Raw genomic sequence first — 14278 nt, 5'->3', positions numbered from 1 at the left:
CTAACTTATGGTCAGAGGGTGCTGTACAGTTCAGCTAACTAACGGTCAGAGGGTGCTGTACAGTTCAGTAACTAACGGTCAGAGGGTGCTGTACAGTTCAGTAACTAACGGTCAGAGGGTGCTGTACAGTTCAGCTAACTAACGGTCAGAGGGCGCTGTACAGTTCAGCTAACTAATAGTCAGAGGGTGCTGTACAGTTCAGCTAACTAACAGTAAGGGGGTGCTGTACAGTTCAGCTAACTAACGGTCAGAGGGTGCTGTACAGTTCAGCTAACTAATGGTCAGAGGGTGCTGTACAGTTCAGCTAACTAATGGTCAGAGGGTGCTGTACAGTTCAGCTAACTAACGGCCAGAGGGTGCTGTACAGTTCAGCAAACTAACAGTAAGAGGGCACTGTACAGTTCAGCTAACTAATGGTCAGAGGGCGCTGTACAGTTCAGCTAACTAACGGTCAAATGTCGCTGTACAGTTCAGCTAACTAACGGTCAGAGGGTGCTGTACAGTTCAGCTAACTAATGGTCAGAGGGTGCTGTACAGTTCAGCTAACTAATAGTCAGAGGGTGCTGTACAGTTCAGCTAACTAATAGTCAGAGGGTGCTGTACAGTTCAGCTAACTAACGGTCAGAGGGTGCTGTACATTTCAGTAGCTAACAGTCAGAGGGTGCTGAACAGTTCAGCTAACTAATGGTCAGAGGGTGCTGTACAGTTCAGCTAACTAACGGTCAGAGGGTGCTGTACAGTTCAGCTAACTAACGGTCAGAGGGTGCTGTACAGTTCAGCTAACTAATAGTCAGAGGGTGCTGTACAGTTCAGCTAACTAATAGTCAGAGGGTGCTGTACAGTTCAGCTAACTAACGGTCAGAGGGTGCTGTACATTTCAGCTAACGGTCAGAGGGTGCTGAACAGTTCAGCTAACTAACGGTCAGAGGGTGCTGTACAGTTCAGCTAACTAACGGTCAGAGGGTGCTGTACAGTTCAGCTAACTAACGGTCAGAGGGTGCTGTACAGTTCAGCTAACTAACGGTCAGAGGGTGCTGTACAGTTCAGTAACTAACGGTCAGAGGGTGCTGTACAGTTCAGTAACTAACGGTCAGAGGGTGCTGTACAGTTCAGCTAACTAACGGTCAGAGGGCGCTGTACAGTTCAGCTAACTAATAGTCAGAGGGTGCTGTACAGTTCAGCTAACTAACAGTAAGAGGGTGCTGTACAGTTCAGCTAACTAACGGTCCGAGGGTGCTGTACAGTTGAGCTAACTAACGGTGAAATGTCGCTGTACAGTTCAGCTAACTAATAGTCAGAGGGTGCTGTACAGTTCAGCTAACTAACGGTCAGAGGGTGCTGTACAGTTCAGCTAACTAACGGTCAGAGGGCGCTGTACAGTTCAGTAACTAACGGTCAGAGGGTGCTGTACAGTTCAGCTAACTAACGGTCAGAGGGTACTGTACAGTTCAGCTAACTAACGGTCAGAGGGTGCTGTACAGTTCAGTAACTAACGGTCAGAGGGAGCTGTACAGTTCAGCTAACTAATGGTCAGAGGGTGCTGTACAGTTCAGCTAACTAATAGTCAGAGGGTGCTGTACAGTTCAGCTAGCTAATAGTCAGAGGGTGCTGTACAGTTCAGCTAACTAACGGTCAGAGGGTGCTGTACAGTTCAGCTAACTAACGGTCAGAGGGTGCTGTACAGTTCAGCTAACTAACGGTCAGAGGGCGCTGTACAGTTCAGTAACTAACGGTCAGAGGGTGCTGTACAGTTCAGCTAACTAACGGTCAGAGGGTGCTGTACAGTTCAGTAACTAACGGTCAGAGGGTGCTGTACAGTTCAGCTAACTAACGGTCAGAGGGTGCTGTACAGTTCAGTAACTAACGGTCAGAGGGTGCTGTACAGTTCAGCTAACTAATGCAAATGAAACAGCTGCTCATCCATTGAAGATAAAAGACCTTGGCTAATTTAACAATTGTATTTGACAATCACGTTTTTTAATTTTCTGTCCTTTGATTTACCAAAATCAGTGATTGTCCTTTATGCAATTCAAAATCCATCTGTTTTTATTTTGTCCTTGTTTAGAAAATGAAAGGAAATGTGTCTCTGTGTGGTATTTGAGGGAAGGAAAGTGTGTGAATGAATAATACATATGTAACAGCTGGTTGGGTTGAAGTACAGGACTGTAAAAAGCTCAGAGGAATATGCACAAAGTGGTTAGGAGTATTTAGGATTTCTGTTGCATAAAGCCTGTCTTCTACCTTGGTTTAGGAGTTCTGTTGCATAAAGCCTGTCTTCTACCTTGGTTTAGGAGTTCTGTTGCATAAAGCCTGTCTTCTACTTTGGTTTAGGAGTTCTGTTGCATAAAGCCTGTCTTATACCTTGGTTTAGGAGTTCTGTTGCATAAAGCCTGTCTTCTACCTTGGTTTAGGAGTTCTGTTGCATAAAGCCTGTCTTCTACCTTGGTTTAGGAGTTCTGTTGCATAAAGCCTGTCTTCTACCTTGGTTTAGGAGTTCTGTTGCATAAAGCCTGTCTTCTACCTTGGTTTAGGAGTTCTGTTGCATAAAGCCTGTCTTCTACCTTGGTTTAGGAGTTCTGTTGCATAAAGCCTGTCTTCTACCTTGGTTTAGGAGTTCTGTTGCATAAAGCCTGTCTTCTACCTTGGTTTAGGAGTTCTGTTGCATAAAGCCTGTCTTCTACCTTGGTTTAGGAGTTCTGTTGCATAAAGCCTGTCTTCTACCTTGGTTTAGGAGTTCTGTTGCATAAAGCCTGTCTTCTACTTTGGTTCTGGTCTATCCTCAATACGTTGAAAGGACCAATCACGCAAACCTTGGTTTAACTAAAGAGTTAAAATCAAATTGACATGCTTCACAATCACTCAAGTCACATTTTTACATCATACCCTCCGGCTGTATATCCACTAAGAATTGTATTCCCTCGACTCTTCTCCAGTCATCTCTTTGTAAGACTCTTCTCCAGTCATCTCTTTGTAAAACCCTTCTCCAGTCATCTCTTTGTAAGACTTTTCTCCAGTCATCTCTTTGTAAGACCCTTCTCCAGTCATCTCTTTGTAAGACCCTTCTCCAGTCATCTCTTTGTAATACCCTTCTCCAGTCATCTCTTTGTAAAACCCTTCTCCAGTCATCTCTTTTTAAGACCCTTCTCCAGTCATCTCTTTTTAAGACCCTTCTCCAGTCATCTCTTTTTAAGACCCTTCTCCAGTCATCTCTTTGTAAGACCCTTCTCCAGTCATCTCTTTGTAAGACTCTTCTCCAGTCATCTCTTTTTAAGACCCTTCTCCAGTCATCTCTTTTTAAGACCCTTCTCCAGTCATCTCTTTGTAAAACCCTTCTCCAGTCATCTCTTTGTAAGACTCTTCTCCAGTCATCTCTTTTTAAGACCCTTCTCCAGTCATCTCTTTTTAAGACCCTTCTCCAGTCATCTCTTTGTAAGACTCTTCTCCAGTCATCTCTTTATGGACCAAAACGGTGTGTTTAGCTGTAAAAGACAATACAATCTTCTTGAAAGGATGATGGTAGTGTGTTCCCTACTTACTATTTATGATTGGTGGACTTGTTTGGAGGCAATGTTGTCATGTATCAGTGATCAGATAATACTGTATTGACACCGATTTTCACGTGCATTATGCATTAATGTTTCATAGAATGAATTTATCTTACCGGTACTTACTCGTCAGCGATTTCAGCATTACTATCGGTAAATATGTTATTTCCCTCAATATGATATGTTGCTGGTTTGTCTCACTAGTCTTCTCTTGTGTTTTCATACAGGCAGCGCAGGGACAGGAGTTCTATTCAATGAGAATGGAGATGCACCAGGACGATATGACATCTTCCAGTACCAGATGTCGAACACTACCATTCCTGGATACAGAGTCATAGGTCAATGGACCAACAATCTGCGACTCAATGTAACGCAAGTCATATTTAAGGACAATTACATTGTCTGTCTGAACATTTTGCTACATTGTTGATGATTTGTGAGAAGAAAGATATATTTTTAACTACATTTACAGAACTCATACTGTCCTCTCTCTCCCTCTCTCTCTCTCTCTCTCCCTCTCTCTCCCTCTCTCTCTCTCTCTCTCTCTCTCCCTCCCTCCCTCTCTTTCTCTCTCTCTCTCTCCCTCTCTCTCCCTTTCTCTTTCTCTCTCTCTCTCTCTACTGTAGATGGAGGAGATGCAGTGGTCAGGTGGGGACCGTCAGATCCCTGACTCAGTGTGCAGTTTCCCCTGTAACCCTGGAGAGAGGAAGAAGATGGTGAAGGGTGTGCCCTGTTGCTGGCACTGTGAGCTGTGTGACGGCTACCAATACCAGCTGGATGAGATGAACTGTGAGACCTGCCCCTTCAACATGCGCCCTACGCCTAACCGGACGAGCTGCCGGTCCACGCCCATCATCAAGCTGGAGTGGCACTCCCCCTGGGCCATCATCCCTGTGTTCCTGGCCATCCTGGGTATCCTGGCCACCTCCTTTGTGGTCATCACCTTCATCCGCTTCAACGACACGCCCATCGTCCGCGCCTCTGGCCGGGAGCTCAGCTACGTCCTCCTCACGGGCATCTTTCTCATCTACCTCATCACTTTCCTCATGATCGCAGAGCCAGGCGCAGTGGTGTGTGCGTTCCGCCGGCTGCTGCTGGGCCTGGGCATGGCCATCACCTACTCCGCCATGCTCACCAAGACCAACCGCATCTACCGCATCTTTGAGCAGGGCAAGAAGTCTGTGTCGCCACCTAAGTTCATCAGCCCCACCTCTCAGCTGGCCATCACGTTCATCCTCATGTCTGTACAGGTGAGTTTCAGGGCAGGCTCAGAGCGAGGCAACTCTAGTTGGTTCCCCTGGTGTATTGATTTGCATCAGGTTTGATGTGTTGGGCGTCAACTTGCTCTCACTGTAGCTAGCACTAGCTCTATGTGCTCATCAAGCTTCAACATCAAGGTCTTTCATGTACTGGTGTTGATTAGTATGTAGTGGTAGTGCGTTTCGTATATGGTAATGTTACATACGTGTATCCTCCAATGCTTTTTAAGCTACAACATCAAGCTCTCTTTAGGATAGATATTGATTTATTCGTGTACTGTAGTAGTAAATTCATTATAAAGAAGAACAAATAATAACATGTCATATCCAGAACTTGAAAAGTTCAGTAATTACCTTGTCAATCAAGATAAACTCTGTGAGATATATTAAATACTTGTATTTTTGATTTAAGGCAATACTGTGAAAAGATTATAATTTTATGTCAACATAGTGATTGATTTGAATGCAAACTGATAAACCTCATCAATGTGAGTGCTTATCAACTCAGCTTGTTCATCGTAGATGTCGGCCAGAGGTATTTAGAAAATGGCTCTAAATAAATGTAATTCCAAGAAGAGCAGGTTGCTGCATAGATGTTCTGCATGGATGTTCTGCATGGATGTTCTGCATGGATATTCTACATGGATGTTTTGCATGGATGTTCTGCATGGATGTTCTGTAGGTGGCCTGCAGGTCAAATGTAATTGATCTAATTGAAAACAGTACATAATCTATGGTCACTGGTTTACACACTATTGCTTCAGCATGTCTGATATTATTCATCGCATAGAGGTGCCTCCTAAAGAATTTGTTGTTTGAGTTTAGTGCCACCATATAGTGAATTAGTCAGTGGAAAGCAAGGCCAGATTATGAAAGTTGTCTGCTTGCCTGCCTGGGATTGACAGCAGCAAGGCCTTGGCTTCTCTCTCTCTCTCTCAGCAGCAAGGCCTTGGCTTCTCTCTCTCTCTCTCTCAGCAGCAAGGCCTTGGCTTCTCTCGCTCTCTCTCAGCAGCAAGGCCTTGGCTTCTCGCTCTCCCTCAGCAGCAAGGCCTTGGCTTCTCTCTCTCTCAGCAGCAGCAAGGCCTTGGCTTCTCTCTCTCTCTCTCTCAGCAGCAAGGCCTTGGCTTCTCTCTCTCTCAGCAGCAAGGCCTTGGCTTCTCTCTCTCTCTCTCAGCAGCAAGGCCTTGGCTTCTCTCTCTCTCTCTTAGCAGCAAGGCCTTGGCTTCTCTCTCTCTCTCTCAGCAGCAAGGCCTTGGCTTCTCTCTCTCTCTCTTAGCAGCAAGGCCTTGGCTTCTCTCTCTCAGCAGCAAGGCCTTGGCTTCTCTCTCTCTCTTAGCAGCAAGGCCTTGGCTTCTTTCTCTCTCAATTCAATTCAATTCAAGGGGCTTTATTGGCATGGGAAACATATGTTAACATTGCCAAAGCAAGTGAAGTAGATAATATACAAAAGTGAAATAAACAATAAAAATGAACAGTAAACATTACACTCACAGAAGTTCTCTCTCTCTCTCTCTCTCTCTCAGCAGCAAGGCCTTGGCTTCTCTCTCTCTCTCTCAGCAGCAAGGCCTTGGCTTCTCTCTCTCTCTCTCAGCAGCAAGGCCTTGGCTTCTCTCTCTCTCTCTCAGCAGCAAGGCCTTGGCTTCTCTCTCTCTTGCTCCCTCAGCAGCAAGGCCTTGGTCTCTCGCTCTCTCAGCAGCAAGGCCTTGGCTTCTCTCTCTCTCTCTCTCTCAGCAGCAAGGCCTTGGCATCTCTCTCTCTCTCAGCAGCAAGGCCTTGGCTTCTCTCTCTCTTGCTCCCTCAGCAGCAAGGCCTTGGTCTCTCTCAGCAGCGTAACATAACAGATGAATGAGTAGCCACTTAACCACTCAGTCTGACAGGACACATCTGCTCTCTCTTGCTCTCTCCCCCTCTCCCCCTCTCTCCCTCTCGCTCTCTCCCTCTCTCTCATTCTCTCTCCCTCTCTCTCGTTCCCTTTCTCTCTCTCCCTCCCTCTCTCACTCTCTATTGCTCTCTCTCTCTCTCTCTATCTCCTCTGTCCCCCACTCACACCTCAAAATAACTTTTATAGAAGAAGAATGTATGTTGTTGAGATTTGAATGTAAAAGTATATTGTTTTGTGTAATTGCAATTAAATTATGCATAAAATTATAGAGCTCTACATGCTTTGTAAGTAGGAAAACCTGCAAAATCGGCAGTGTATCAAATACTTGTTCTCCCCACTGTATGTTGTTGAGATTTGAATGGAAAAGTATATTGTTTTGTGTAATTGCAATTAAATTATGCATAAAATTATAGACATGCAGAACAGATAAACATATAAAAAAAACGTATATTCATTTGAGAGGCCTGATTCATAGTGTGGGTCTCTATGTGTTTATGTGTGTGTGTTTATGAAGCTGCTAGGGGTGTTCGTCTGGTTCGCTGTGATACCACCCCATACCATCATAGACTACGAGGAGCAGAGGCCTCCCAACCCGGAGATGGCCCGGGGCGTCCTCAAGTGTGACATGTCCGACCTGTCGCTAATCTGCTGCCTGAGCTACAGCATTGTCCTTATGGTGACCTGCACTGTCTACGCAGTCAAGAGCAGAGGGGTGCCGGAGACCTTTAACGAGGCCAAGCCCATTGGCTTCACCATGTACACCACATGCATTGTCTGGCTAGCTTTCGTGCCCATCTTTTTTGGCACGGCACAGTCTACAGAGAAGGTGAGATTCTACCGTGACATGATACTGATGTAACTGTAACTTTTTGAAATGGGCTGTTTTGCATTATTTAATATGATAGAAATTGCTCTGTAAAAAAAAAAAGATTTAGCAGGAAGTATTCCCACGCTCACTTGCTCACGCTGACTTTCTTACCCTGTTCTTTACACGGATATTATGCAAATGAACCATTGTCTAAATGAGAGCATTAAATTGGGAAACAACCTGCCCGGCTCTTGATAACATTTTGAAGTTCCAAAGCAGACAGTATTTCTTTATAGCCAGCCTTTGATATGGGCATGAGGAGAGACACGGAGGGGGATGAAACGCCAGGAACGCTTTGTTCCTTTTTATCATACGACGACACACCATGACACACAGACAAAGGCTGCTCTTACCAACCGCATGCTTTGGGGGAATTTTATTGTGGTAGCAGGAAGATAAGGGAAGTGTGTGGGAGACCGGGGAACAATGTTTTAACCCTCTTAATAAATCTGTGTGATGGGAATATGGAATTATTGCATTAGCATGTATTACCACCTAGTGGCCAGGTGGCCTCTCACAAAAGACTATTGATTAAAAGAAAGGGGCGGGGGAGAAGTATTATTTTGTTCATATGTGTGAAAATCAGGAATTACTCAGAAACAAATATATGATTCCCCTGGGGAAGATACATAAAACCTACCCTGGAATAGAACAGCTAGGATCACATTCCATGGTCTTGTACCCTGAAATAGAACAGCTAGGATCACATTCCATGGTCTCGTTTGTCCTTAGTCTACTATGTGTCCAGGTTGAATGTGATACCATGTGAATATGGGATCTCTGTATCTGTGTCTCTGACCCTTCCCTGTGTTACCTCTTCCTATCTAGATGTTCATCCAGACCACCACGTTGACAGTCTCCATGAGCCTGAGTGCCTCTGTGTCTCTGGGGATGCTCTACATACCCAAGGTCTATGTCATTATCTTCCACCCAGAGCAGAACGTACAGAAAAGAAAGCGCAGCTTCAAAGCCGTGGTGCAGGCAGCCACCATGTCTACTCGGCTCTCCCAGAAGTCCAACGACAAGCAGAACGGAGAGACGCAGAACAAGATCGAGCCAGACAGAACACAGTAGGTCTCTCATTGGCTGATGAGCCAGACAGAACACAGTAGCTCTCAAGAGGCTGTCGAGTCAGACAGAACACAGTAGGTCTCTCATTGGCACACACTGGTCTCCTGCACTGTGACTTCACTTCTGTAACTACACTAAACTCTGTACATTTGCTAAGCATCCACATACAATATATTTCTTATGTATTGGCCATCACAGCTAAAGTAACAAACAGAGCTAATTGAATTCATGACTTACCAGTACCACGCTGTAGTACCATGAAATGTCAGAATCCTTTTGCCTCATAGCAGAGCGAATCTAAAGGATGACCTCTTGAGCTGATCCTAATGTATCTATAGAATCAACATTTATAAGGTGACTTGAATTCTTTTAAGTTGCCTGTTATAAATGCCCCATGGCCAGTCTTTTCATCCACACATTGCTCTGAAGCTTTATCTGTGCAATATCCAACTCCACTTTTCTCTCTTTCTTTCTCTTTCCCTTCTGTCCTTTCTCTCCCTCCTAAATCTCTGTAAAGCCTTATGGGTTTATTTCCACCGGTCCTCTATCTCGACCGAACACACTCCCTTACATTACCAAAGGAAAATTCAGGCAGTTTGAGGCTGTTCATCTCATTACAACCCTATTAACGGGTCTTTGGAGCAAAATATTGCTAAGTTAGCATGACATTTCCAAAATGATAATTATTGATATGGATATTCCCACAGTGAACATTTGGATGCACATGCAAGAAACTTTATTAAAGACGAATCATGAAAAGGAAAGAAAAATACCTGGAGGTAAATTTAAGAAGAACTGATTCAGCAATTAATCTATCCCTCCCTTCACCTTTGAATTTCTTAATTAATAAGAATATATCTTTCCCCCTACATTACAAAAAATGTTTGATGTTATTGAGGCTATACTATAGTATATACAGAGAGTAGGTTGATGTTTTAAAAAGAGTACGAATGAATAATGTTCCTTTCCGTAAATCGAGTTACTTTTGTTTCTCCTCCAGTGAAGCTTCATATTTATTTCAGCTTCCCTCCAGTTTTCAGTTGACATCACATCGTTGTATGGAGCTGCATACATTTCAGTCTGTTCAAGGTATAACCTACTCAAAGACTTGATTTCTTGGATGCACAGAAACTGGGAGTACAAGGCTCACTAGTTTACTGCATTTTACAGTTCCATGGCATTACTGCAGCTAAACCTTAGTCATTCAGTATTTCACTAATTTTATCACCATTTAGTGGGGTATCTCATTTCATTAACTTTCTTAAGTAAACATATAGTACTTTATTGAAATTCCAGACTGCTGTTGGGACAATTGTCATGATTTCTCTATAAATTAACAATGTGTATTATAAACAGAGTATTTTAGCTCTTGGTTGACGTGCTTCTGGGAGTCACATCACTCCCGAGTGGCGCAGCGGTCTAAGGCACTGCATCTCAGTGCTAGAGGCGTCACTACAGACACCCTGGTTTGAATCCAGGCTGTATCACAATCGGCCGTGATTGGGAGTCCCATAGGGCGGCGCACAATTGGCCCAGCGTCATCCGGGTTTGGCTGGTGTAGGCCGTCATTGTAAATAAGAATTTGTTCTTAACTGACTTGCCTAGTTAAATAAAGGTTCAAATAAAATAAAATCACTACTTTGATGCATGACATAGATTCATGGAGGTGTTTCTAACAGTATTTGTTGTGATGTAGCAAGTCCATTGAGGAATAGCTTGTAGCTTAGCTGACTATATCTTCAGAGTAGCTTCCCCAACAATGGTTATTTTAATCAGATTTAAACATATTGCACAGACCAGTCTCCAATGCTCCCTGCTTTTTGTGTATCATATACAGTATAGTCAATAATCATTTCAAGTGTCCCATCAAGAATGGAATTTTAGAAAAAGGAAATTACATTTCTGTCCATATTTAGGTGGTGAATCTTTCAGCCAGTATAACCCTTATCATACACTATAATTGCTTTCATGGAGTTTTGGTATGATGAGTCAGTATAGCTTTTATTGAGATTATGAATCATATCACTTTAATCTTGGACCAGGATATTGAAGTACTGGATAGCATATGAATCGCCTATTTTTAACTCGTCTTTTCAAGTACGAGTGAATATCAAAGCTATTGCCTTTTTTGCTCAACTGTTCTTGGTCATGTTCATTGGAACTGCAATAATTATTTCACTATTTCAACAACAGATCATATTAATCAGTCAAACACATTGCTATGCCCATGAAACAATGGGCCGTTTCCATGAAACAAGTTAGAGCACATATCGAATTTAGTCAAAGCAGGAAATTCCAAAATGGATTGCCCTTCATGCACATAATGGGCCAGCTTAATTAAATATCTGTTCCAACAAAACAGGATAGCTGTAGAGTACCAGTGACTCTTGAACATTAAGGTCTGACAGGTCTTGTAATCTATTTTCCACTAATTAGAAACAGCAATTCATTCAGTTTCTTCCTTCCTCTTGACAGTCTTAGTTCATTTGCATCCCTCTCTACAGACTTAAGAAAATCTACTTTGACTTAGACCAGAGACCCAACACTGAATATTATCTTCCAAGCCCATCATCTGAGAGGGTTATAGGAACACACCATGTTTTAGCCTCATTCAGTCACACAGTATATTCACTGCTGCGTTAACTCTGTTGTCCAGACTCATTGTGAAAAGTGTCATGTGGTTGGACTAACTAAGAATAACATGGTCATCACGACTGTGGAAATAGCAGAGCTATTTCATTGTTTCTCTAGTGAACTATTTGACTGTTACTTTGAAATACTGAAAGTGTTTTTAAATGTACGTTCTACGCATTTTTTTAATCATGCATGTGAGTTTGTTTATGATGAGGTTATTATTATGCATCATTCTGACTTACTCGTTATCCTTTCATCATAACAGGTAACTGAAGTGTGGCCAATAATTTGTTCAGAGGACCTACATTTCACTAAGGAGCAGGAGATGTTATTGAAGGCTATGCAGTTTGGAGAGGAGGCCTGTCTTTAACAGTAACTAGGTACCTCACTGGTCCACTGGATGTCAATGGAATGAAACTGCAACAAGGAAGTTTTACACCCCTTCAACAAGAACTAAAATGAACTTAAACTGGTGTCAAAATGTTAAAGACTTCCAAAAGCCCACATTAATAATGGGGGGTTGAGTCAAACTGTACCCCTCCGTTATCAACCAGCATCACAACGATCATCACATTGAAACACATCTGGATACTAAGACAGCAAAAGGGATGGACCAAGGCCACCACAATGTGAGACTGATCATGTACTTTTCTAAATATTGTGCTGTTTTAATCTCTTTGCTCACTGCTCTATTACCTTGATATTCAAACTTGCTCCAGAGGACATGTTGTCTCCATTGGATCATTTGTACTCTTTGTTCATCAACATATCAGCATGAGTTGTTTTTGTGTGAATATTTGTGTCCATATGAATCTACAGTGGAGCTCTGCAGAGATGCTCAGACACTGCAATAAATGACACAGATGCCCCAGTTAGAAACTGACCTAAATGACAGTGAACTCTTTTGTAGTGAACAAAATGCAGTGATACTATTTGGCTTTGTTTGCTTCATTTCAAACTTAACTTAGGTTATATGTTGTTTGAGATGCCCCAACAATATTTTGCCTGTGTTATTTTGTCTCCTTACTGTATGTACGTGGAAGTAATGTACAAAGCTGTAGTGTAGACTGTACCTGGATCAATATAGTTATTTATCAACTCATTCAATAAACCGTGTTGATTTTTATTCATCTTTATATCCTTATTTTCCCTGATTTACTTTAATTTAGATGCTTTTCTTCTTCACGTTTGCACTTTTTATCACCTTATCCAAAGATTTACTGATGTTTTCTCACAAAAGACCCACATGTTGTTCACAGGATGATCTATTATAAGGTCGTATCTACAGAGTAACCAATTTGTATTCATACTGTACAATTTAAAGTACAGAATGGATTTTCATTTTCTCCCTCATCCAGACCATAACTACAGTGTTCTTTTTTAAAGGGAAATCCTAAAATTACTTTTTCATTTGTACACCTCTCATGGTTCCTTGGGCATTTTTGCATGTGCACAGAAGAAAATATTACATTTTTATATGATAAGGTATACACATTATAGACTTGATTCAGATAATGATGTAAATAGGGTGTGTATAAAGGTCATGGCAAAAACATGTCTGACTTATGTCTGAATTAAATGTACTGTATGTGTGATGCAGATGAGAGCATGCATATGATCTTCATGTCTTTAAGCACAAGACTCAGAGTCCTAGAAAATCCGCTTCACAGAAAGCTAATGAAGGAGAAGCAGCCATTCGTAATATCCGGTGGGTTCCCATGTATTATCAAATTATATCAGCACTGATAAGAGCACAGAACAGCTTCATTTTCAGTTAAAGTTGTCATAAATTATTTGTGGTGGAACATTGTGTCTTTGCAAATATGGTGATCACAGATGACAAAAGTATTGCTTGAATAATGGCATCTAAATTGAATCTCAACATAATTGACAAGGAAGCAATGTGCATTGTTGATGACAGGACATCTATTAATCAAAAAAAAGGTTCTCTCCCATTACCAGAAGGAACAAAGTACTGTACATGTCATTTTGGCACATACACTTTAGACATGAGGCACACTGAATATCTGGGTGAATATTCATAATACTTTACCTGACAGAATAGTTCACTATACCCATGTGGTGGTTAACAGAATCCATGGCATTGATACATTATCATGGCGGCTACTTCTAGGATTGGCAGAAGGTCTACAGACGGATCTTAAATTAAAGCACAAAAACCGATAACAAAAAATAAACTAGGTTCATAATGTGTGGAGAAGCAGCTTCAATTATATTTTGGTTTAAGCCTATAATAGCTCATGCAATCAATGCATTAAAACAAACAACAAGGAAATGTTCTATACATTAAAAGGTTTTCTGCTCTCTACATACAGTGCCAAGTATGGCATAAGAGTAGAATAAAAGTAGAAACCATGTTGATTGTGACAAGTTTCATTATTTATGTAATGCTTTATCTATGGTGCTAACACCTATTATTTATCAATACGTTTCAATTAGGTTATAAATATGCCACAATACCATTAGTGATTCCAAATAAGGCATTAGGAAGAACCACTTAGTTGTTTATACATGCAAAGACTGCAATGTCCTCTACACGAAACTCAGGTGTTTTATTTTTCATTTGGATAAAGGACAATCTCTCATTGTAAATGTCACACTCTGTATGGATAGTTCCTATTTGTAAAGAAAGCTGTTTCCTTAGGACAGATACAAGATTTAGGCATAAAGGTATTATGTTCAATGTATGCCTATGACTTGCCTAGTTAAATAAAGGTTAAATAAAAAAAATCCAATAAAAAATGCCTATGATGATGCATGTTGGAATAAATGTTTTAATACTGCAATGAAATGATTCAGCTTGACTTTAATTTGTGTACATTGCAGACATTAGTACGGTATGCCTTTTAAATGATGTACAGTTAATCAATGTTTTACCCAGAAAGGTAAGGAACATAACTGCATAAATAACTGTTGTGATCCATCAGATTCATATTTATGACATTCATCCGATGTCTACTAGTAAAAGAAACGCAGGTGTGACCAACATCTTCACCTG

The 14278-nt window shown here is 41.7% G+C and overlaps 1 protein-coding gene across 2 annotated transcripts in view; it reads left to right on the top strand.

Annotated features, from left to right (window-relative positions):
* The window catches only part of grm6a (glutamate receptor, metabotropic 6a), a 38361-nt gene extending 24304 nt beyond the window's left edge, over window positions 1-14057 (top strand). For both annotated transcript variants that reach the window (XM_014134589.2, XM_014134588.2), the window contains exons 8-12: window positions 3773-3912; window positions 4172-4795; window positions 7201-7512; window positions 8383-8624; window positions 11525-14057. In XM_014134589.2, the coding sequence (XP_013990064.1) occupies window positions 3773-3912; window positions 4172-4795; window positions 7201-7512; window positions 8383-8624; window positions 11525-11528 (1322 nt within the window). In that variant the 3' untranslated portion in view covers window positions 11529-14057. The remainder of the gene's footprint in view (window positions 1-3772; window positions 3913-4171; window positions 4796-7200; window positions 7513-8382; window positions 8625-11524) is intronic.
* The last annotated feature ends 221 nt before the right edge of the window (window positions 14058-14278 follow it).

Source organism: Salmo salar, chromosome ssa13 (assembly GCF_905237065.1).
Source record: "Salmo salar chromosome ssa13, Ssal_v3.1, whole genome shotgun sequence".
In the NCBI taxonomy this organism is placed as follows: Eukaryota; Metazoa; Chordata; class Actinopteri; order Salmoniformes; family Salmonidae; genus Salmo; species Salmo salar.
This window is presented reverse-complemented; position numbering and strand designations above follow the sequence as displayed.